Source organism: Acomys minous (assembly GCF_964271855.1).
Source record: "Acomys minous genome assembly, chromosome: 7".
NCBI classification, from domain to species: domain Eukaryota; kingdom Metazoa; phylum Chordata; class Mammalia; order Rodentia; family Muridae; genus Acomys; species Acomys minous.
Window position 1 is genome coordinate 120,948,494 of NC_140488.1, and position 24,995 is coordinate 120,973,488.

The 24,995-nt window shown below is 38.1% G+C and overlaps 2 protein-coding genes and 1 pseudogene across 3 annotated transcripts in view; 1 reads left to right on the forward strand and 2 right to left on the reverse strand.

Annotated features, from left to right (window-relative positions):
* Positions 1 to 24,995, forward strand: part of LOC311602703 (claudin-34-like) — a 224,355-nt gene that overhangs the window by 60,295 nt on the left and 139,065 nt on the right. The window lies entirely within an intron of this gene.
* LOC311601282 (microfibrillar-associated protein 1-like) overlaps positions 1 to 24,995 on the reverse strand; it is a 164,259-nt pseudogene that overhangs the window by 40,975 nt on the left and 98,289 nt on the right. The window lies entirely within an intron of this gene.
* LOC311602704 (claudin-34-like) lies at positions 13,261 to 17,191 on the reverse strand. Its single transcript, XM_084791142.1, has 2 exons — positions 17,075 to 17,191; positions 13,261 to 14,108 (listed from the first exon to the last, which is right to left on the reverse strand). The coding sequence occupies exon 2, from the start codon at positions 14,095 to 14,097 to the stop codon at positions 13,453 to 13,455; it is 645 nt and encodes a 214-aa protein (XP_084647268.1). The 5' UTR covers positions 14,098 to 14,108; positions 17,075 to 17,191; the 3' UTR covers positions 13,261 to 13,452.

A 24,995-nucleotide genomic window follows, 5' to 3' on the forward strand; every position in this document is an offset into this window, starting at 1 on the left:
TTTGAAAAAAAATTCAAAACTCAGAAGAAAGAGATTGAAGATGATATGAGAAGATGGAATGATCTTCCTTGCTCATGGATCGGGAGAATTAACATAGTAAAAATGGCCACCCTACCAAAAGCAATCTATAGATTCAATGCAATCCCTATCAAAATACCTACAAAAATTGTTAAAGACATTGAAAGTTCAATCTTGAACATCATATGGAAAAACAAAAAACCCAGAATAGCTAAAACAATCTTCTACAATAACAGGTGCTCCAGAGGAATCACCATACCTGATCTCAAACTGTACTATAAAGCAATAGTAATTAAAACAGCATGGTACTGGCACAACAACAGGCTGGTTGATCAGTAGAATCGAATTGAAGACCCAGATATGAACCTACACACATATGGTATCTTGATTTTTTACAAAGAAGCCAAATACATTCAATGGAAAAAGGATAGCATCTTCAACAAATGGTGCTGGTCTAACTGGATGTCTATGTGTAAAAAAATGGAACTGGAACCATATTTGTCACCTTGTGCAAAACTCAAATCCAAGTGGATTAAAGACCTCAATATAAAACCAGAGAAACTAAGTCACTTAGAAGAAAAAGTGGGGAAGAGCCTGGAACATATTGGCACAGGAGACAACTTCCTGAACAGAACAGCAACAGCCCAGGCATTAATGTCAACAATTCATAAATGGGACCTCATGAGGCTGAATACTTCTGTAAGGCAGGAGACACTTTCAAGAGAACAAAGCAACAGCCTACAGACTGGGAAAATATCTTCACCAACCCTACATCTGACAAAGGACTAATATCCAAAATATATGAAGACCTCAAGAAATTAAACACCACCAAACCAAATAACCCAGTTGAGAAATGGGGCTTGGAACTAAACAGAGTATTCTCAACAGAGGAATATCAAATGGCTGAGAAACACTTAACGAAATGCTCAACCTCCTTAATTATCAGGAAATGCAAATCAAAACAACTCTGAGATTCCATCTTACACCCATCAGAATGGCTAAGATAAAATATTTAAGGGACACCACATGCTGGCGAGGATTTGGGGAGAGAGGAACACTCCTTCATTGCTGGTGGGAATGCAAACTAGTACAACCACTTTGGAAATCTATCTGGTGCTATCTCAGAAAAATGGGAATAGGGCTTCCTCAAGACCCAGCTATTCCACTCTTTAGAATATACCCAGAAGATGCTCCAGCACACAACAAGAAAATTTGCTCAACCATGTTCATAGCAGCCTTATTCATAATAGCCAGATCATGGAAAGAGCCTAACTGTCCCTCAGTAGAAGAAAGGATAAAGAAGCTGTGGTACATATACACTATGGAATACTACTCAGCTATTACAAACAAGGAATTCCCGAAATTTGTGGACAAATGGATTGAGTCATAAATGATCACAATGAGTGAGTTAAGCCAGAAGCAGAAAGACTCAAATGGTATATACTCAGTTATATCTGCATCCTAGCCCAAGGGGCATGTCCCATGAAAGCCTTCACTTATCAGGAAACTGGGACATAGAGGAGAACATCCCATTGCGACTCTGGATAAGAGAAGCATGGGATAATAGCAAAGTACAATGATCGAGAGAGTTCTAGAAACCTACAAGTAGAACATTATGATAGGCAGATTTGGGCCCAGGGGTCCCGCTCAAACTACGGCATCAGCCAAGGACAATACAGGTGGTAAACTTTCAACCCCTTCTCAGATCTTGCCAATGGTCAGAATGGTCTCCACACTTGAGTGGAGTGTGGGATATGACTTTCTCATGTATTCTGGTGCCTCACCTTTGACCATGTCTCCTGGAGAGGTAGACCTGGTGGCACTCAGAGGAAGGACAGCAGATTACCAAGAAGAGACTTAGTACCCTATGAGCATATATAAAGGTGGTTAATCCCCCTCAGGAACTGTCATAGGGGAGGGGAATAAGGGGAAATGGGAGGAAGGGAAGAATGGGAGGATACAACGGATGGGAGAACTATTGAGATGTAACAAGAATAAATTAAAAATAAAAATTAAAAAAGAATAAATTGTGATACAATAAAAAAACTGATCTAGAACTAATAACATCTTAATCCCTAAACAACTAAGTTTTGTTTTAAAACTAAGCTACCTGGTCTTCTATCCATCCTTGAGAAGGAAGCTACTGATCTATTAAAACTAATCTTGTAGGGTATCATGTCTCTTCTTGGTAGTCTGCTATCCTTCCTCAGAATGCACCAGGTTTCCCCATTCAGGGAACTTTGTCAAATATGAGGCACCAGAGTACGTGTGAAAGTCAGATCCCACTCTCCACTCAACTTTGGAGAATGTCCTGTCCATTGGCTAGTTCTGGGTAGAGGTTTGAAGTTTACAGCCTGTGTTGTCCTTGGCTAATGCCATAGTTTGATCGGGACCCTTGGGCCCAAATCTGCCTATCATAATGTTCTTCTTGTAGATATCTAGGATCCTTAGGGGAGGGGAGTATGGGGAAAATGGGAGGGAGGGAGGAATGGGAGGATACCAGGGAGGGGATAACCATTGAGATGTAATATGAATAAATTAATAAAATTTTTTTAAAAAGCAAAAAAAAAATTAATCTTGTATACATTCACTTGATGAAGGTGTTTATCCACTTTAGTTCATTAATGGAATCTTGGGTATCACTTATGTATACTATCATATCTGCAAAACGCTCTATTTAACTTCATCTTTTCCCATTTTTATCCCCTTGGTCTTCTTTAATTATCTTATTTGTTTAGCTAGAACTTCAAGTAATATATTGCAGAGACATGGTGAGAGTGGACAGCCCTGTCTTGTCCCTGATTTTATTGGAATTGAATTGAGTTTCTCTTCCCTTAATGTGATACTATCTAACAGCTTGTTGTAAGTAGTCTTTATTATATTTAGACATGGACATTGTATCCTTGGTCTGTCCACAACTTTTATCATGAAGTGGTATTTTTCTTTCTCAAAAGCTCTATTGGTATTATTATGGGGCTCTTGTCACCTCTGAGCCTTTTTATCCATCTACCCATTTTTCCTCTAGACTTCCTGTGCTTTGCCCAATGTTCAGCTCTGAGTCTTATCATCTGTTTTGAACTGCTGCTGGGTGGAGCATCTCAGAGACAACTCTGATAGGCTTCTCTCTTCAAGCACAGCAGAATACTGTTAATAGTGTCAGAAATTAGCTGTCTTCCATGGGGTGAGTCTTGGGTTGGCCCACGCATTGGTAGGACATTTCCTCAAACTCTATTTTATCTGTGTCAGTGCACATCTTGTAGGCAGGGTAAGTTTTGCATGAAAGCACTGGTCTCAAAGTGCACACTGGAGCAATAAGGCAAGAAATAAAATTAAAAGGATAAAAATGGAAATGGAAAAAGTCTTACTATGCGTATTTCGAGAAAATATGATGTTATATTAGCGATCCCAAAACGTTCTACCAGAAAATTTCTATAAATAATAAACAAAATAAGCATTGTGGCAGGACACAGAATGAATTTATACAAATCACTTAATTTTATATACAACAACAACGAATCTTCAGTTGTGGAGATAATGGGCACACCTATTCTCAAGAGCATCAGAGCAAATGAAATATCTAGGAATAAACCTTACCCAGGAAGTGAAAGAACTCTACACTGAACACTGTAAACCTCTGCTGACAGAGACTGAGAAAGACACTAGGTAACATAAAGATGTCTCATGCCAAAAGTTTGGTAGAATTAAAATTGCAAAAATTTCCATTTCATCAATAGCTATGTACATACTCAATGCAATAAATCAAAATCCAACTTCATTCCCTGCTGAGAAAGAAAAAGAATATCCTAAAATATATATGGAACCACAACAAATCCTCAAGCGCACAAAACAATCCTGAACAAAAAGAAATGCAAATACATTCATGTTTATCACTCTGCACAAATTTAAACCCCAGTGGATTAAATACATCTACATTAAACCAGACCTATTAAATCTGTTAGAAGAAAAATCGGTTAGATCCTTGAAGACATTGGCACAGGAGACAAGATCCTGAACAGAACACCACCAGCTCAGGCTCTAGGATCAACAAATAATAAATGGGACCTTATTAACTTGGAAAACTTTTATAAGCAAAGGACACTGCCAACAGAACAAAACTTACAGCCTACATACTAGAAAAAAGATATTCACCAACCCTACATCCTACAAAGGGTTAATATCCTATATATATATAAAGAACTTAAAAAATTAAACACCACCAAACCAAATAACACAATCAAAAACGTAGTAAGGTACTAAACAGAGAATTCTCAAAACAGGAATCGCAATTGATCAAAAAGCACCTAAAGAAATGTTCAATGTAACTAGTCATCAGGGAATTGCAGATCAAAATGGCTCTGGGATTCTATCATACACCTGTCAGAATGACTAAGATCAAAAACTCAAGGGACAGCACATGCTGGCGAGGATGTGGAGCAAGGCCAACACCCCTTCATTGCTGGTGAGAGTACAAACTTGTACAATCGCTTTGGAAATAAATCTCGCACTTTTACAGGAATTGGGGATAATTCTACCTCAACACTCAGCCATACCATTCTTCGGCCTATACCCAAAAGGTGCTCCACCTTATAAGGACAATTGCTCAACTATGTTCAAAGTAGCATTATTTGTAATAACCAAAATCTGGAAACAACAAAGATGACCTTCAATCAAAGAATTGACAAAAATCTGTGGTACATTTACACAATGGAAAACTATTTGTCTATCAAAAACAAGGAAATCTTGGAAATTGCAGGCAAATGGATAGAACTAGAAATGATCATCCTAAGTGAGGTAGCCCAGACCCAGAGAGAAACACATGGTTTATACTCACTCATAAGTGAATATTAGCCATATAACACAGGATAACCACGCTACAATACAGAGACTGATGCACCAACCAAGGATCATGTAAGATGTGGGCCTACATCCTCTGTTCAGATGTAGTAGATAGGCAGAAAGTCTCCTTGTGAGTCCCATAATATGAGAAGTAGAGACTACTTCTGACGTGGACTTTGCCTCCTGATGATAATCACTTCCCCCTGGCAGGGCAGCCTCATCAGGCCACAGGGGAAGAGGAAAGAAATAACACAGCCTACCTCAAAGGTGATAATGAGCATCAAAGTTTCTGCTTATGGAGATGGCTTCTAATGTGACAAACCAGCCACTGGGAAAAATGTTCTCAATTTGGACACAGACAGAATTTTGCCTAAAAATGGGCAAGCTTGGATGTGGACAGAGTCAATGGCTAAACTCTGCCAAGACAGGATAAGCAAGAAGGCTGAAGATGATGCTCTAATATTGTAGAGAGTTTTGGGTGACTGTTCAGACAAGAACTGTCTCTGCCAATTTTTACTTTTTCCTTTTGGAAAGCTACTAACCTGCACCTCTTGTTTACTCAGGTAGTTAAGTTTATTGCTTCTCAAGTCTCTGATGAGGTTGTAGACAAGATAGTTTAGTTATACAATTAAGCTTAGTTCTTTAGAGGTTAAGATATTTTTAGGTCCAGATACATGTTTATAGGTTGATAGAGATGTGATATGATAGATATTTATTTACTTTCAACATATTAGACTCACTAAGAAAGGGAATATGTTTTCTACAAGGTTGCCAACTACAAATAGGCAAAACACTATGAATATAACATTTATAGAATTCCTGATTGTTCCGTGGTTCTTCTTGCTATAGGTACTTTATATATTCTATATATGTATAATAATATGAATGTATAATTTAAAAAGGAAAAAAATAGAAAACTAATAATTCAAGTCTCATTAAGAAATTACATGGAAGAAATTGAAATATATTTTGTAAAAGCAAGAGGATAAGTGAATATAATCTCACCAACATGACCACAATAAAATTAGCTAACCAAGAAAGATACCAGCAAACTGGATGTGAAAAGCCCTTGAGGGTTCAACCCTACCAAAAGAAATACAGGCAACTGTGTAGCTAGGAGTAGGGAAGAGGCCCCTTCATCCAGAAAAGAGCACAGCATTTGGTTGCCCAGTGCCAAATGGTCAGCCCTGAAAACATAAAAACAAATAACATCATATAGACTGTCTTAGGGTTACTATTGCCGTGGGGAAACACTATGCCAAAAGCAAGTTGAGGACAAAAGGGTTTCTTTGTCTTACCCTTCATCACAGAAGTCAGGACAGGAAGTGAAACAGGAGAGAAAACTTGAGGAAAGAGCTGATGCAGAGGCCACAGAGGAGTGATGTTTACTGGCTTACTTCTCAAAGCTCACCCAGCCTACATCTTTATAGAAAGCAGAACCACCAGCCCAGGGATGGTACGATCCATAATGGCCTAACCCCTCCCCAATTAATCAGCAATTTTTAAAAAATGCCTTATTACTGGACCTTATAGAGGCCTTTTTATCACCTGAGGCTCCTTCCTCTCTAATGACTCTAGCTTGTGTCAAGTTGACATAAAAATAGCTAGGACACAGTCTCAAGAGATTATATTTAGGAATATGTGTGTATAGATAAAGATATATATGTAAACAATAACAATAGATGAAAAGGGGCCAGGTTTTGAAGGAGAGTGAGAAAAAATATATGGGAAAAAAGAGTATGGGAGGAGGAAAGGGATGGGAGAAATATTGTAATTAAAATACAATTTCAAAAATAAACAAAGATATAAAAATTCAATAAAAATAATTTTCCTTATTTTCCTGCTTTGACAAATCAGCAATGATTAACAAACGATTAACATCACTGGCTAAAACTCTATTTCACTAGCACAGTGAGACACTGGTCAGATGAAGCAGAAGGATAAGCTGAGGTTAATAAGAGTCTCATTGAGATCACATCATATGTGTTTCATTAGGACAATAGAGTAGTGGTCAGTACTCAGAATCTAGGTGTCTAAGAGGCAAAGGCTACAACTCAAGCTGACAGCTATCCTTCCTCTTGTAGTGTATACTTCAGGTGTACCTTATCTATCTTTGGAGGGAACAGTGGTTATTCTAAGAGACTTGGTAAAAATGCCTTTTTGTTGACCTGTTTTGCTTTATCTCCTCAAATATTTTCAACACTGTCTTTCTTATGTTATTTGTAGTATGCTGGATAGATTTATGTCAATTTTGACATAAGCTAGGTTTCTATTAGGAGAGGGAGCTACAATTTAAAAAATCTCCCCAGTATAGTGGCCTGTGGAAAAACTTGTGATCCATTTCACAGGTTGATGAATAATGTGAGTTTCCAGTTCACTGTGGGTGTTGCCACCCCTGTGTTGGTCGTACTGAATGTTATAGGAAAGCAGGCAAAGAAAGGCATTGAGAGTAGTAAACAAATAATCAGTATTTCTACTGTGCTTTGCTTCAGTTGCTGCCTCCAGGTTTCAGCGCTGATTTCATTGTATGATAGGGTACCTGTAAAAAATAAAATCAAATCTATTCTCCATGCCCTAGGGATAACTTTTGGTCATAGAATTTTCATTTTGGTAAGAGAATCCCTTACTGATACATGTTGAATGAGTATGCCACTTGATTGAGGGGTTAGGTACCCTACATTAGGTGAAGAACTTTTTCATATTTTCTGGATGTGTTGTTGGCTGTGAACACTTATTGCTCTTTTCAGATGGCATAATGAACATGTAGGTCCCTAAGTACATGCTTTCAAATAATTCTGATAAAATTATCTTTCCTGTTCTCCAAACCAATCTGCTTCTTTTGGATATTTTTGGCCTTTGGTGCTTAAATGAAAGAAAATTTTCTCTTACCATTTTCTGGATAATCTGTATATTGGGTCTTATTTTCTTGACTTAAAATGTATCTGTTCCCATATAAAGGCACATTTTCTCTGGATTTTTAGGGGCATTTCACTTAAGTCAAACTGAATCACTCACTATACTGCTGACATTGCTATGCTGTGGTGGTTTATACTCACAGTTAATTTCACAAGATCTGGAGCAGTGGTTGTCAACCTCCCCTCCCTAAACACCCACGCAGCTTATCAAGTTCCATCAGGATTGAGTATGTCCTCTTTCCCTGTGGCCTGGCAAGGCAGTCTCATGAAGGGAAAGTGATGAAAAGGCAGGCAACAGAGTCCACGACAGAAAAAGCCGCCCACCCTTTATTAGTAGACCCACATGGAGCCTGATCTGCGCATTGGCTACAACTATGTAGAGGAAATAAGGCCAGTCCTTGCTTGGTCCTTGGTTGTTGCTGTTGACTCCACAGGTCACTCTGGGCCCTGGTTAGTTGGATCTGTTTTTATTATTATGGAGCTCTTGTTACTTCTGACCCTTTTTATTCTTCTACCTATTTTTCCTCTAGACTTCCTGTGCTTAGTCCAATGTTCAGCTCTGAGTCTCCTCATCTGTTTGGAACTGCTGCTGGGAGGAGCATGTCAGAGACAATTCTGATAGGCTTCTCTCTGCAAGCATAGCAGAGTGTTGTTAATAGTGCCAGGAATTAGCTCTCTTCCGTGGGGTAAGACATTGGTTGGTCCAGGCATTGTTTGGACATTCACTGAAACTCTGCTTTATCTGTATCCCTGATCATCTTTTAGGCAGGGTAAGTTTTGCATCAAAGTACTGATCTCAAAGTATACGCTGCAGCAGTAAGGCAAGAAACAAAAATAAAAAGGATAAAAATAGAGATGGAAGAATACATACTATCCATATTTGGAGATAATATGATGTTATATTAGCGATCCCCAAAAATTCTACCACAAAATTTCTATAAACAATACACAAATTAAGCACTGTGGCGGGACACAGAATGAATTCTTACAAATCATTTAATTTTATATACAACAACAACAACAACAAATCTTCAGTGGTGGAGATAATGGCACACCTAATCTCATGAGCATCAGAGTAAATGAAATATCTAGGAATAAACCTTACCGAGGCAGTGAAAGAACTCCACACTGAACATTGTAAACCTCTGATGACAGAGTCAGAGAAAGGCACTAGGAAACATAAAGATATCTCATGCTCAAAGTTTAATAGAATTAAAATAGCAAAAATGTTCGTTTGATCAAAAGCTATGTACATATTCAGTGCAATGAAACAAAATCCTAACTTCATTCTCTGCTGAAAAAGAATAAGAACATTCTGAAATATATACAGAACCACAAAATATCCTCAAGCAGCCAAACCAATACTGAACCTGAAGAAATGCAAATAGATCCATATTTAGTACTGTGCACGAAACTAAAGTCCAAGTAGATTAAATACATCAACATAAAATCAAACATATTAAATCTGCTAGAAGAAAAAGTGAGGAATTGCCTTGAAGACATTGGCACAGGCGACAACATCCTGAACAGAACACCACCAGCTCAAGCCCTAAGATCAACAAATAGTAAATGGGACCTTATGAAACTGGAAAGCTTCTATCAGGCAAAGGACACTGCCAACAGAACAAAACTTACAGCTTTTATACTAGAGAAACATCTTCCCCAACGCTACATCCTACAAAGGGTTAATATCCAAAATATATAAAAAACACAAAAAAATTAACACCGCCATACCAAAAAACCCATTAAAATGTAGTAGAGTGCTAAACAGAGAATTCTCAAAAGAAGAATCTCAACTGGTGAAGAAGCACATAAAGAAATGTTGAATGTCATTACTCAGTAGGGAAGTGCAAATCCAAATGACTCTGAGATTCCATCTTACACTTAGTAGACTGGCTGAGAACAAAAACTCAAGTGACAGCACATGCTGGTGAGGATGTGGAGCAAGGAGAACAGTCCTTCATTCATTGTGAGAGTACAAACTTGTACAATCACTTTGGAAATAAGTCTGGCACTTTCTCAGGAAACTGGGAATAATTCTACCTCAACACCAAACCATAGCTCTCTTGGGCATATACTCAAAAAATGTTCCACCAAATAATGGCATTTGTCCAACTATGTTCATAGTAGCTTTATTCGTAATAAATCTGGAAATTCCAGAATCTGGAAACAACACAGATGTCCTTCAATCAAAGAATTGATAAAAAAAAAACGGGTACATTTACACAATGGAAAACTATTTGTCTATGAAAAACAAGGAAATCTTGAAATTTGCAGGCAAATGGATAGAAGTAGAAATGATCATCCTGAGTGAGGTATCCCAGACCCAGAATGATACACATGGTTTATACTCACTTATAAGTGAATATTAGCCACATAATACAGGATAACCTCGGTATAATTCAGAGACTGATGCACCAACCAAGGACCATGTAAGATGTGGACCTACACCCTGTGTTCAGATGTAGTAGATACAGCCTCCTTGTGGGAACCACAATATGAGACATAGAGACTACTTCTGACATGGGCCCTGTCCCGTGATGTTTATAATTTTCCCCTGTCAGGGCAGCCTCACCAGGCCACAGAGAAAGAGGAAAGAAATTACACAGCCTATCTCAAAGATGATAATGAGCAATAAAGATTCCCCCCTCTGGAGATAGCTTCAAATGTGACAAACCAGCCACTGGGAAAAATGTTCTCATTTTGGATACAGACAGAATTCTGCCTAAAGATGGGTAAGTTTGGATACAGGCAGTGAGGATGGCTAAACTCTGCCAAGATAGGGTAAGCAAGTGCTCAGTATTTCCTGCCACACAAATGTGTCTGTCAGATATACTAGTAAGAAGGCTGCAGATGATGCTTTAATTTTATAGAAAGTTTTGAATGACTCTTCAGGCAAGGACTGCCTCTGCCTTTTTTTTAATTTTGGAAAGCTACTAACCTGCACCCCCTGTTTACTCAGGTAATCAAGTTTATTACTTCGCAAGTCTCTGATAAGGTTGAAGACCAGATAGTTTAGTTTAACAATTAAGCTTAGTTCTTTAGAGGAAAGGGATGGGAGAAATACTGTATTTAAAGACAATTTCAAAAATAAACAATATAAAAATTCAATAAAAATAATTTTCCTAATTTTCCTGCTTTGACAAATCAGTTATGTTTAACAAGAGATTAATATCACTGGATAAGACTGTATTTCACTAGCACACTGGTCAGATGAAGCAGAAGGATAAGATGAGGTTAATAAGAGTCTCATTGAGATCACACACATCATATGTGTTTCATTAGGACAATAGAGTAGTGGTCAGCACTCAGAATCTAGAAGTCTAAGAGTCAAAGGCTACAACTCAGGCTGACAGCTATCCTTCCTCTTGTAGTGTATACTTCATCTATACCTTATCAATCTCTGGAGGGAACAGTGGTTATTTTCAGTGACTTGGTAAGGATGCCTTTTTGTTGACTTGTTTTGCTCTATCTCCTCAAACAACTTCAACACTTTCTTTCCTATGTCACTTGTAGTATGCTTGGTAGATTTATGTCAATTTGACATAAGCTAGGTTTCTATTAGGAGACAGAGCCACAGTTTTAAAAATCTCCCCATCATAGTGGACTGTGGAAAAGCCTGTTGTCCATTTTATTGTTTGATGAATAATGTGAGAGTGTCCAGTTCACTGTGGGTGTTGCCACCCCTGTGTTGGTGGTACAGGGTGCATTAGGGAAGCAGGCAAAGAAAGGCATTGAGAGCAAACAAATAATCAGTATTTCTACATACCCTTTGCATCAGTTGCTGCCTCCAGGTTTCAGCACTCATTTCCTTGTATAATAGACTATCTGTTATAAAATAAAATAAAACCTCTTTCCCATGCCCTAAGGGATAATTTTTGGTCATAGAGTTTTTATATCAGTAATATAAACCCTTACTGTACATATTGAATGAGTATGTCACTTGATTGCGGTCTTAGGTACCCTACATTAGGTGAAGAACTTTTTTATATTTTCTGGATGTGTTGTTGGCTATGAACATTTATTGCTCTTTTCAAATGACACAATGAGGATGTAGTTCCCTAAGACCATTCTTTGAAATAATGCTGATAAAATGATCTTTCCCTTCTTCCAAACCAATCAGGTTCTTTGGGTTACTTTTGGCCTTTTGGGCTGAAATGAAAGGGGACAATACAAAACTTTTACGTACCATTTTCTGGGTAACCTATGTATTCGGTGTTATTTTCTTGACCCATAACGTAACTTTTCCCATTATAAAGGCATATCTCCTCTGGATTTCTAGGGGCTTTTCACATAAGTCAAACTGAATCACTCACTATAATGCTGACACTAATATGCTATGATGGTTTACACTCACAGTTAATTTCACAAGATCTAGAGCAGTGCTTGTCAACTGTACTAATTCTGTGACCTTTGGCTACTGTACAACATGTTGGGGTGACCAGAGCCTTAAAATTATCTCATTGTTATTTCATAACTGTAATCTTCTGCTGTTATCAGTCACAATATAAATATCTGATATGCAAGATAATTGATAAGGGATCCTGTGCTGTGGTCATCCAAAGGTTGAGAACTGTGGATCTAGAGTCAAACACAATAAATTTCTGGCCACAGATGAGAGAGATTATCTAGAATCATGAGTCTATGAGGAATGGCTATACAGGGCTATTTTAAGTAGGTGAGTTGGACTGGGAAACCCTGGCCTAAAAGTGGGACTAATTATTCTCTAAGCTTGTATCCTAGACTACATGAAAAGAGAAAGCAGAAAAAGCACCAAATTTGCCCCTTTTTACGTTATCACCATAGATAAAATGTAACGATCTTTCTAAATATCCTGCTACCCTGACTATTGACTGGGTCCCAGACTCATTTCCAGAATTTATTTGGGGCTTTTATTGGGGGATCCCTCAAGCTAATCCATTCCATTCAATTTAGACATAGTCAGAATTAATTCACTGTACTATTGTTGGTGCTATTTCTGTAGGGAGTAGCTTTCTTTTTCTTCTATACCTCCCTAAGAAATGTCTCCCAAGAGGAGAATGCATGAAAAATGTAACAAATTATAACAGAGAATACCTGTTACACTAATAAGATAAAGGGGAGTCTGAAAATGTTTGACTATGACATAATTTGAGCACATGGGGAATAAAATATGGGATGAAGTGTCTCAAATTTTTAAACTTTAGGAAAATAGACATCACTTAAACCCTCAATGAAAAAGCGAGAAAATATTGGGAAACTCTTCACAGGTACTTTGACAAAAGCATTGAGGAGACTCCTTACAGTAATCTGAAACATAGTTTGGGAATTTTCATCAGGTGGTTATTTGCAATTATTATGATATGGGGAAAGTGCTTTAATTTTTATGAGCCTAGATAATGATAGAAAGTTTCATATATTCTAACACTTCATTCTATATATGCTATATTGCTTGATCTTTTACCTTCCTGCACCACTAATAAAAATCCAAACCTCATATGACTAAGCAGAAAAGATTTTATTTAATGAAAATCCATAAGACAATCAATGAACTAATGAAACAACCAAGAGAGGAAATATAAGAGGAGGCCCACTTGTCCTCCTTGGGCATGGTCTTGAATCTGGAAGTTTGAGATGGGTATCTGAAGAATACTTGTGATTAGTCCTTGTAATTTTGGATTTTCAAGTCTATGTAAGATGGAAACTAAAGTTTAATAATAGCGTGCATTTTGTACCTTAAGGGAAGAGTGAAAGAAAGGGCAATGGTGCCACCTACTAGAAATAAGACAGAAGAAATAGTTGCCATTGCCAGTGCAATGCCACCTTTCTGGGTATCTGGGAAGGTGGGTGTGTGGAAATATGGGGGGAAGGCAATCCCATCCTTGCGAATGATGGATAAGTAATTGTACAAGATGGAAAGGAAGACAAAGCTGCTGGCAATGATGTTCAGAATCCCTGGAAGACAGAATGGATTGTAGGTGGCTTTCTTCCAGAGTCTCCCTGAGTACAATTTCCACAGTGCAATGGTTTCAAAAACTGCCGCAAGCATGCTAAGAAGGCTGGAGATGAGTAGCAGGTGTTGAAGCACTCGAATATCCAAAGGAATGAAGGTGTCCTGGTAGCTGTACTGATAACACACTCTGACAATGCTGGAATTCCTTTCCTGGTGTTGTATGCAGGTTCTCCACATCCCCACTAATGCCATGCTGGGCTTGGAGTCCAATGGGTCTTGAAAGTACCACACTCGCCACTCGGGGAGGCCCATAGAAACACTACAAAGGAACCATGCTAGGGTGGCCACAGCAAAACCTCCTAGCTGCCGATTGGTATGGTTTCTGACCATTGACATGGTGATGGTAACTGCAAAGAAACACAAGACATCATGAGGTTGAGATTTTCAGTCCTGGGAGAATGTCCCCTGTGGGATCAATACCAGGGGAGAAGGGTTAGGTTGAGCAAGTGAGCCTTTGACCAGGATATCTCCTTCATAGAATCTGTTCTGATCAAAGTCAGAGAAGGGCCAGCTCAGTGGCAACATTTTCTAGCAGCTTGGTAATGCATACCACAACATCTAAGATGGTTTTTTTTCTTGTTTACTGGATTGCAGTAACGTTCCGTCCCAAGTATCTAGCCACCCAGATGGTTTTCATAGCATGAAACTTCATACTGAAAAAAGGAGGCCACTTCAAGCACAAAACATAATTGATGAAATATTCATACCATAGAGTCATATGACAATCTTAAATATAAAACAGGAATTATACATTTAGAACGTGTAACTTTTTTCACAATATATGGCTCTGCCATCCAGGCTGGCCTAGAACTATGTTCCCCATCTGGCCTTCAGCTGGAGGCAATCCTCCTGCCTCTTTCTTCTTACCAAATGCTGTATTACAGGCAGCAGCCACGTCAGATTAGTACCATCTTTTTTTCAATGTTGATCAATGCTACAGTCAGTGTGAGTAATTTGTTCTCCTTCACACAATGACTAGTTTCTCAAGGTATGGATAACCTATGCTTTCTCAGCTCCACCATTGAGGTTTGACATCTGGGTTTACTCAAATCTTAACCTATCATGAATATAGTCATGTGTATTGCATGTCAGTATATGATTCATTCATAAATAAAAAATACATATGGTATTTGATTTGGGGGCAAACCTCAATCCAGTGGCACACTCATTCAGCGTGACTTGGTAATGTTTTCTATAGCTCAATTCAGATTGTATGACCAAACAAACAGAACCTTAGGGCACAGAAAATGGTTTGTTTTTATATGTATATATAAAACTCATGATGATATATATTTTCATTTCTCTAGGCTTTATCTTAAGGAGCAGAACTGGGTTTGTGTAATATGGTGTCTACCGTGTATTTTATAATTTATTAAATCAAAGATATGAATAATATAGAAAATATACTGTCAAAAGAAAGCAAATGAATGTGTAATAACTGAAATAGAATCTACAAATGTCAAAGCTACAAAATGACTGGAACTAACAAAATCTTTCAATAATAACTTTGTTTCTAATTCTCAATAAAATGTCTCCTTCTGGATAAAGAAACAAGGCCTTTCTTGGTATGGTATAAAAGGAGGGACAACTAACATCAATGGATGTTTGAAAAGCCACATGAAAACCTATTGCTAGAGAAGATTCCTAAACTATATGCACACATGACAGAAATTTAAATGGAGTCATTTATAATGGGAAGAAACAATGCCTCAACTATATATCTCATGCCACATAGTAAAATATGGAGTGCTGTAAGTGGGTTAAATTTTAAAGCATCTCAGTGCAAAAGATTTTCATAGACCCCAAACATCAGACTTTACTACCAAGACTGTTGATTTTTCTCTCTACCTTGAAAATAATACCCTATTGTGAATATATCAGTTACTTATATCTTCGAACAATGAAGCTTCATCTGGAATGAGTAGCTAGAAAGTACTTTGTATGCTACAAGAAAATAAAGGTAATCATCAATAATATTCGGGTTCAAATCCTGAGACATACAGGAATGACTTGCTTTTAAGATATACCGGTATAATACTTCTACAAATGTTGTGTTGATAACCACACTCTTCATTGGACTTAACATTCACTCCATGAAATAGGAACCCTATTTGACACTAATGTAGACAAGCCTCTGGGGTAAGGTCACAGGCATAAAAGAAAACCTCATGCTATCATTCTGCTAAAGGAATATTGCAATAATATAACTCATAAAATTATACAATGCTATGTCAAAAATCGATATCTAATTCATCACTCATCAGAAAAGGGTCTTATGGTCAACAATAGTAATACAGAGACACATCAGCTGAACAATATATAGAATAAATGATTTTGGAGCATCCATGCTAAATTGGATCTCTTTATAAAATCCCCTCCCTTTGCAGGACAGGAATTGATGTGGAAGAAGAAGAAGAACAATTCGTAGAACTAGAGGTGATGGATTAATAAAAAGAAACAACATCTTCCACACACAACCAGGCCGATGCACACATGAACTCTGAATTTGCCAGCATGTACAAGACCTATACAAGTTAAAACCATAAAAAATAAATACAAAGAAACTGTGGTGGACGTGGGGTCCAACACTTGACCAATCAATTATTTGCAATTAGTACATCTTAGGAATTTGAGAATAAATTATATATAATAAACTATCATTGGGTAATCAACCCCATCTCAGAGTTATGACGGTAAGAATTAGGAGCCTACCTAGTAAAAACTGACTTCATTTTCAGATACAGACAAACAAGCAGGCATGAAAAGAAGCATACCTTTTCAAAGACACACTCCATAGAAGCTACTTAGTGCTTAACATCCCATTTCCTTCAGTTTTCAGGTCCTCTCAACACAGCATTTACACAAGAGCCTTTTTCAGACACTGGCTACACTGAAATGATAACACCACGATCGATTAGGGAAAAGCCATGCAGGTGCACGTGATTGAATGATTCCTTATAGAGTTGAGGAAATTTTTATAGGAGTGGCAAATGGATCATCCTTGTGCCCATTACATGGAAATGTCAGCCCCAAAAGATCAAGCAATATGTGATTCCACTAAAATGAACCCTGATACAGTCACATCCAGATGAAGACAGCACAGTGGGTGTTTCTAGCAGCCAGAGCAGTGAAAAATGATAGATGAGATTCAATGAGGACAGCATTTCAGTTGGAGAATGTGAACACTGGTGACATTTCCACATCCGTATGAATATACACATAACCACAAACTTACTTCTTCAAAGTCTTCTGATGTACATGCTTAGTAACATTAAATACATCTACAACAAAGATGGATGAAGCTTCTACTTACATGTGATGGTGTCTCCAAGTGAAGACAAGTAGCCAAGTGGCCAGTTATATGGCACACTGCGGAACTAGCTGGATCAGCAGTGCTTAGGAGGACAGAGCTTTCCTCATGTGCCCTTCAAGGCTAGTATCTGACTTCACAGTCAGCTATGAGGTAACTGGCTTGCTTCACAGTTCTGAGACCTTTATTGTGTCATCAAATTCTAGCACTGAGCTCATTTTCAGCATTTCAGCCTTTAGTATGTGAGTGACACGACACTTTGGGTGCTAAACACACAAGGTTTTCAATTTCTAGTGCCATATGTTTTCTTATGCAACATTTGAAGGTTTTGATGTGTTTACTCATGTTTCCCTGCTCATAGTCAAGACCTAACTGAATCAAGAGTGATTCTGCCCTGTTTGCTGTCCAGTACATGTTTTGTTCTCTTTGAGGATGATTTCTAACCTTTTCATTGGGGGCAGTGACATTTTAGAAGAGTCATAGACATATATAGATCCAGGTGCCAACAGAAGTGGCATCAACAACCCAGAAAATATCCTGGTCGATTCATTAAAGATTCTCACACAGATCCCGTGGTTCAAAACAGCCAATGAGTTTAGAGCTGAGATTAAATGGGAAATACCCTAAATCAAATGTAGTAAACTTATTCTGTATACCATTGTTGATTATGATAACAGCTAATCCACATTATGTGGAAATGTATTGAAGGATGTTTCTCAGTGCTGTTTAGTGAATAATATATCATTAGTTCAATTCTGGTTCTATAAAAATAGAGAAGGAAAGTGGATAAATGGAGGGAGACCAGAATTTAAGGGGATGATGAAATTAGTTGCAATATGGCATTTTTGTTATTTTGTTTTGGTTTTGAGACAGTTTCTACATCTAACACATAGGCAACTTGAATGTGTAGTGAACTGTCTCTGACACCAGGGCACTGCTGTTTCAGGCATGTTCTACCATGATATTGGTAAGTTCTCTTATTAGCTGCTTTTCCATCATTGTGATAAAATCCCTTGACTATTTTATAAAAGGAAGATATAATTTGGGCTCATATTTCTAGACAGATGACATCAGGGAATCATGATGGTAGGGAACCATGAATATAGGGGAACCATACTGGCAAGGCAATCATGATGGCATGGGAACCATAATTGGAAGGCAATCATGATGGCAAGTAACTATGATGGCAGGGGAACCATAATGGCAGGTAACTATTATGGCAGAGGAATCATAATGGCAAGGCAACCAGGATGACAAGGGAACAAGGAAAACAGGGAAACCATGATGACAAGAAACTGTCATGGCTGGGGAACTAGGATAACAGGGGAATGATTATGCCAGTGGAACCATAATGGCAGGGAATCATGATGTCATGGAACTATGATGACAGAGAACCAGGATGGTAGAAGAGTCATGATTCAGGGAACGGAGATGGCAGGGGAACCATGATGCCAGTGGAATATGATGCCAGGGACCCTGATGGCAGTAGAACCACGATGACACAGGAACCAAAGTAACCAGGTCAGAAAACTGAGAGCTCACATCCATATCCCAGGGAGACCAAACTAGGCCTGAACAAGACAATGAACTCTCTATGTCCCCTTTAGGTCATGAATGGAGGAGGTACTTGCCCCTGCAAGGCTTTATCTCCTAAAGGTTCCAATACCTCCCCAAAGAGCACCACCTTTCATGGTCCAAGTGTTAAAACATGTCAGCCTATGTGGAATCCTTCACAGTAAACTACAATAGACCCTAAAGAAAAACAATATAGTGGCTCCATCTATCTGTAATTTTTAAATGTTTTGCAATATGGTGACTTATCTTTTGATCCTGACTACTGGGGCTGACTACTGGATACCTGTCACAATTGAAAAGACCCAGACCTATTAATTACCTTCCATTATTTAAAACACAATGTGCACTTTCAGATACTCACTGGGTCTCCTGGATCATATTCCCTGTAAGAAGGACAACAGTACTCAATGCTTACATGCATCCTTTTTCCTTTTTTATTAATTTAGTCTTGTTACATCTCAATGGTTATCCCATCCATTGTGTCCTCCCATTCTTCCCTCCCTCCCATTTTCCCCTTATTCCCCTCCTCTATGACTGTTCCTGAGGGGGACTTCCTCCCCCTGTATATGCTCATAGGGTATCAAGTCTCTTCTTGGTAACCTGCTGTCCTTCCTCTGAGTGCCACCAGGTCTCCCCCTCCAGAGGACATGGTCAAAGGAGGCAACAGAGTATGTGAGAAAGTCATATCCCACTCTCCACTCTACTGTGGAGAATGTTCTGACCATTGGAAACATGGAACAATGTGTCCCAAGCTGTGCTTGAAGTTTCAGCAGTAATTATTTACCTGTTTTTTAAAAGGTTTTATAGAAGAATTGTGCTTCAGTGCCATATTTAGGATATCCAGATGAGACCTGATAGGCTGTGATCATATGTTGGAGAAGGAGGTCCCCTTCTGTCATAGGTCTAGTGGAGGAAAATAGATGAAAGAGGGAGTGAGGGTGGGTAGGGAAGATAAAATTAAGGGAAAACAACTGGGATGGGATCTGAATAATTCATTTTATAAAAATTTAAAGATATTGTTTGGTGTTACTGGTATTTGAACCCAGGGTCTCATGTTCATATCCTCTTCTCCTGAATTACATGTTTACCACTGGTACTTTGATTCTTTTAATGAAGCTATAATGTAGGGGAAAAAAGGTTGTCTCCTTACGTTGTCGCTGTTGTTGCTGCTGTTGAGACCAAGACGGAGGATGTTGTTGACAAGCTGGGATTATGAATTTGGCACATTGCTCTGTGGTTGATTGCAGAGTAAATCCATATTAGCTGACCGTAAGCAAGTCCCAGTGTGTATACAGACTTCCAAAGCTGTGCCCACTCCTATGCATACTAAAGAGACCATCATTTGATGAGTTTATTTCTCATTCAATTCTGTCACTAAATGTAGATATATTTACACTCTCTGGAATTCTTGGTTCCCTGCTAACTGGACATGAAGCAGGAGAGCATGGAACACACAGAGAAATCATTATTACATTTGTTTCATTAAAAGCCTGCTAGAGTACTATACAGTGTTCTCCTGAGGGGAAAAAAACCAGGCCAAGTACAGGAAAAATTACATTATCATTATATAATTATAAAAATCATCACTGAATTTGGAGAAGACTCACAGGTTAGAATGTTGTTATAAATTAACATTCAACAAATAAATAGACAGTCGGTATCTGGTGTCTACACTTAATGTCAATGTGATTAGTTTGGATTCTACCTGAAGGAGCCTATTTCCACATTTCAGTGTGTCACTTTTCTCAGTGCCTCTCTTTCACTTAATCCTCATACACAAACCAATGTTAGAATTATCTTTAATGAAATCCCCATAATGTGCATCATATTTGTTATTCCTGAAGTCCTTTTCTGCTTTGAAGCTATGAATCATGTTTGGCCTGAGTCAAAGTCCCTAAAAGAACATCGATGGTCCATCAGGTACTGAACTGGATAACATAGAGCTCTATATCTGTTCTCTCAGTACTGACACTGCCATATAGCAAGAAGGATCTTACCAGATGAAAGTACTGAGATATATCACTTTACAGCCTTCAGAATCATGAATTAAATAACTTAGTTTCTTTCCAGTTTGACAGTTTTGCTTTGTAATTCAGGCTAATCCTTCCCTTACTAGATAAATCAGGAGTCAGAACTTGAACTGCTTTTACTTGATGCACATGTGCAAGCCCAGCATTTAGGAGACTGTTACAGCAAGTAAGTCCAGCGTTAAGGCCAACCTGGGTAACTCAATAAAACGTTCCCTGAAAATTAATGTGGCCTGGAGATATAGCTGAGGGGCAAAACACTTACTTAGTGTACATGAGCATCTAAGTTTAATCTTCAATATTAGCAATAAATATTGTGAGATAAAAAGACAACCAGATACAGAGGGATATATCTGTAACTTCTCAAGACGCTGAGACAAGAGCATACTGAGTAATTTTAGATGTCAGAAATGCCATCACTATCCAATTTAGCAAGCAAAACTGTCACATAATACTACCGAGTGTTTCATGATGGCAGAACAGTCTATGATGAGAACCTTTGTCCTGTGATAATACAGAACCATATGTATCTATGTGCAAGGAACTTAGTGGATGAATGATCATGTCTCTGCCATGCTCCATGGCACCAATTTATGCATGTTGCTTTTAAAGCTTTCTTGTTAATTAATATATTTATTCAATTTGAATCCCAGTTGTAGTCCACTCCCTCCTCTCCTCCCAGTCTCACACTGTCCCCTATTCTCTACACTTCTCCTCAGAAAAATAGGAGAGCGCTCTTACTCACCTACTTAAACTCTTCAAGTTTCAGAAGGGCTTTATTCCTCCTCTTCCCCTGTGACCTGGCAAGGCAATCCCACCTGGGGTAAGTGATCAAAAAGTAGGTGACAGAGTCCATGGCAGAGAGAGCTCTACCTTCCCTTACTAGAGGACCCACATGAAGCCTAACTGTCATCAGGTACATTTATGTGTTGGACCCAGCTCCAGTCAATAAGTGGTCCTCAGTTGGTGCACAGACTCCACCAGCCCCTCTGGGTCCTGGTCTGTTGGTTCTGTTGGTCTTCTTGTGTAGATCATGTCACCTCTAGGTCCTTTTCTTGTTTTCCCACACCTTTCCACTAGATTCCCTATGCTTTGCCCAGTGTTTGCTTGTGAGTCTCAGAATCTGTTTCAAAGTGCTGCTGGGTGGAGCCTCTCAGAGGACAATTCAGCATAGCAACCATAGCAGTGTATTGTTAATAGAGTCAGGGGTTGTCTCTCTTCCATGAGGTGGCACTTGGGTTGGAACAGGCATTAGTTGGAACTGCCATCACTCTCTGCTCTATTTGCTCTATCTTTAGCCAAGTCTTGTAGAATTCTGCAGTAAAACCATATGACCTTGGAAATTTTTGTTTGCAAGTCTTTTGATGACTGATTCTATTTCCTAAGGGTTATAGGATTGTATAAACTGTTTACCTTATCTTGATTTAACTTTGGGAAGGAAAATCTTACAAGAAAATAGTTTAATACCTTGAGATTTCTCAATTTTGTGGAATACAGGCTTTTAAAGTAAGACAAAGATTGTTTCTATTTACTCAGTGTCTGTTGTTATTTCTGCCGTTTAATTTCTGATTGTGTTGATTTGAATACTCTCTTTCTACCTTTTACTTAGTTTGACTGAGAGCTTGTCTATCTTGTTGAGTTTCCTCAAAGAATCAGATGTTGTTTTTAATAACTCTTTGTATTTATCACTTTGTTTCTAAAATATCAATTTCAGTCCTGAGTTTGATGGTTTCCTGTTGTCTATAACTCTTAGGTGTTTTTGCTTCTTTTCTCTAAAGATTCCAGGTGAGCTATTAAGTTACATGTATTCAATCTCTCCAATCTCATTATGAGGGCACTAATTCTATGAACTGTCCTATTAGCACTTGTTTCATGGTGCCCCATAATTTTGAGTATGTAATTACCTCATTTTCATTAAATTTTAGGAAGTCTTTCATTTCTTTATTTCTTCCCTAACCAAGTGGTCTTTGTGCAGGGAATTTTTAAGTTTCCATGAGTATGTGGGATTTTTATTATTTCTCTTGTTGTTAAGGTTCAGCGTTAATAAGTGGTGATCTGATAAAGAACAATGAATAAAGAATCAATTTCCTTACATTCACTATGGTTTGCTTTGTGACCAACTACATGGTCAATTTTGGAGTAGGTTCCGTGAGGTGCTGAGAAGAAAATATATTCTTTTGTGTTTGGATTAACAGTTCTGTAGACTTCAACTTTGTCTTTTTGATCCATGTTTCATTATTTCTTTATTTAGTTTCTGTCTCAATGATCTGTCCATTGATGAGAGTGGGGTTTTGAAGTCTCTCATTATTAATATGTAGGGATGGTTAACCTTTAGTAATGTTTCATTTATGAATGCTGATGCCCTTATATTTGGGGCATATATGCTTAGGATTTTTCCTTTGATGAAAATTAAGTGTCCTTCCTCATCTCTTTTGATCAATTTTGGTTGAAATTTCATCTTATTAGATATTAGTATTGCTACTCCAGCTTATTTCATGGGTCCATTTACTTGGAAAACTTTTTTCCAGGCATTTACTCTGAAATTATGTCTATCTTTTTGCTAATGTGTGCTTCATTTTTAAGCAGAATGTTTGATCCTGTTTACACACCCATTCTATTACCCTGTGTCTTTTTATTGGAGAGTTGAGTCCATTAATGCTGGTAGATGTTAGTGACCAATGAGTGTTAGTTCCTTTTATTGTTGTGTTGTTGGTAATAGTGTTTTTAGTGTGCTTGTCTTCTTTTGGTTTTGCTGTTGTGAAATTATCTATATCCTATGTTTTCATCAGTGTATTTGCCCTCAGTGGGTTGGAGTTTTCATTTTAGTATCTTCTGTAAGGCTGCTTTGGTGTATACATTTATATATTTTAGAGTTTGGTTTTGTCATGGAATATCTTGTTTTCTCCCTCTATGGTGATTAAACTTTGCTGGGTGTAATAGTCTTGTCTGACATCTTCAGTCTTTTAGTGTCTGCATGACACATGTCCAAGCCCTACAGGCTTCTATAAACTCTATTGAGAAGTCAGGTGAGATTCTGATAGGTCTGCCTTTATAGGTTACTTGGCATTTTTTCCTTTCCACTTTTAATATTATATCTTTGTTTTGTGGATTTTGTGATTTGATTATTATGTGGCAGGAGAAATTTCTTTTCTGCTTTATTCTATTTGGTGTTCTGTTGGTCTATTGTTTTTGAAGGCATCTCTTACTTTAGGTTGGGTAAATTTTCCTCTATGATTTTCTTGACAATATTTTCTGGACCTTAGAGCCTGGAACCTCTCTTTCTTCTAATCCTACTAGTCTTAGATTTTATCTATTCATGGTATCCTTGGTTTCTGGGATGCTTAGCCTTGGGAGTTTTTTATTTAATATTTTCTTTGAAATATGTATCCATTCCTTCAGAATTTTCTATGCCTAAGATTACCTCCTCTGCCTCTTGTCTTCTATTGGTGATACTTACCCCTTTGGTTCCTATTCTCTTCTCTAAGTTTTCTATTTCCAGGATTTCCTTAATTTGTGTTTCCTTTATTGATTCTATTTTTATTTTCAGGTCTTTAACTGTTCATCCCTTCCTTCTCCTGTTTGGTTGTATTTCTCTGAATTTCTTTGAGGGATTTATTCATTTCCTGTTTACATGCCCCAGCAACTTCCTAAGCATAGATTTAAAGTCATTTTCCTGTGTTGTGGCTGCATTAGGATATCCAGGGTTTGTGGGGAGTTCCAATGAAACCATATTGCCCTGATTTTCTTATTTATTCAATTTATTCACATTACATCTCAATTGTTGTCCCATTCCTTGCATCCACCCATTCCTCCCTCCCTCCTACTTTCACCCAATTTCCCTTCCCTATGTCAGTGACCGAGGGGGAACTCCATCCCCACTATAGGGTCATAAGCTATCAAGTCTCATCGTGGTAGCCTGCTTATTTTTTCTTTGAGTGCCACAAGGCCTGCCGACCAAGGGAAGGTTGTAAAAATTGAGTCAACAGAGTTCATGTGAGAATCAGTTCCTGCTCTCCTCATAACTGTGGAGAATGTCCTGTCTATTGGCTAGATCAGAATAGCGATTTGATGTTTATTGCATTTATTGTCCTTTGTTCATGCAGTAGTTTGAGCAGACTCTCCTGGGCATCCATCCACGTATCATGATGTTCTTCATATAGGTTCCTGGGACCCTCTGGGTCCTTCTATTTCCTCATTTCCTTTATTTCTCTTACCTAGAGTCCCAATAAGATGTCCTCACATCTATCCCAATCTCCTGGTAAGTGAAGATGTTCATGGGGCGTCACTTTTGGCCTAGTGTCCAATTATAAGTGAGTATATAC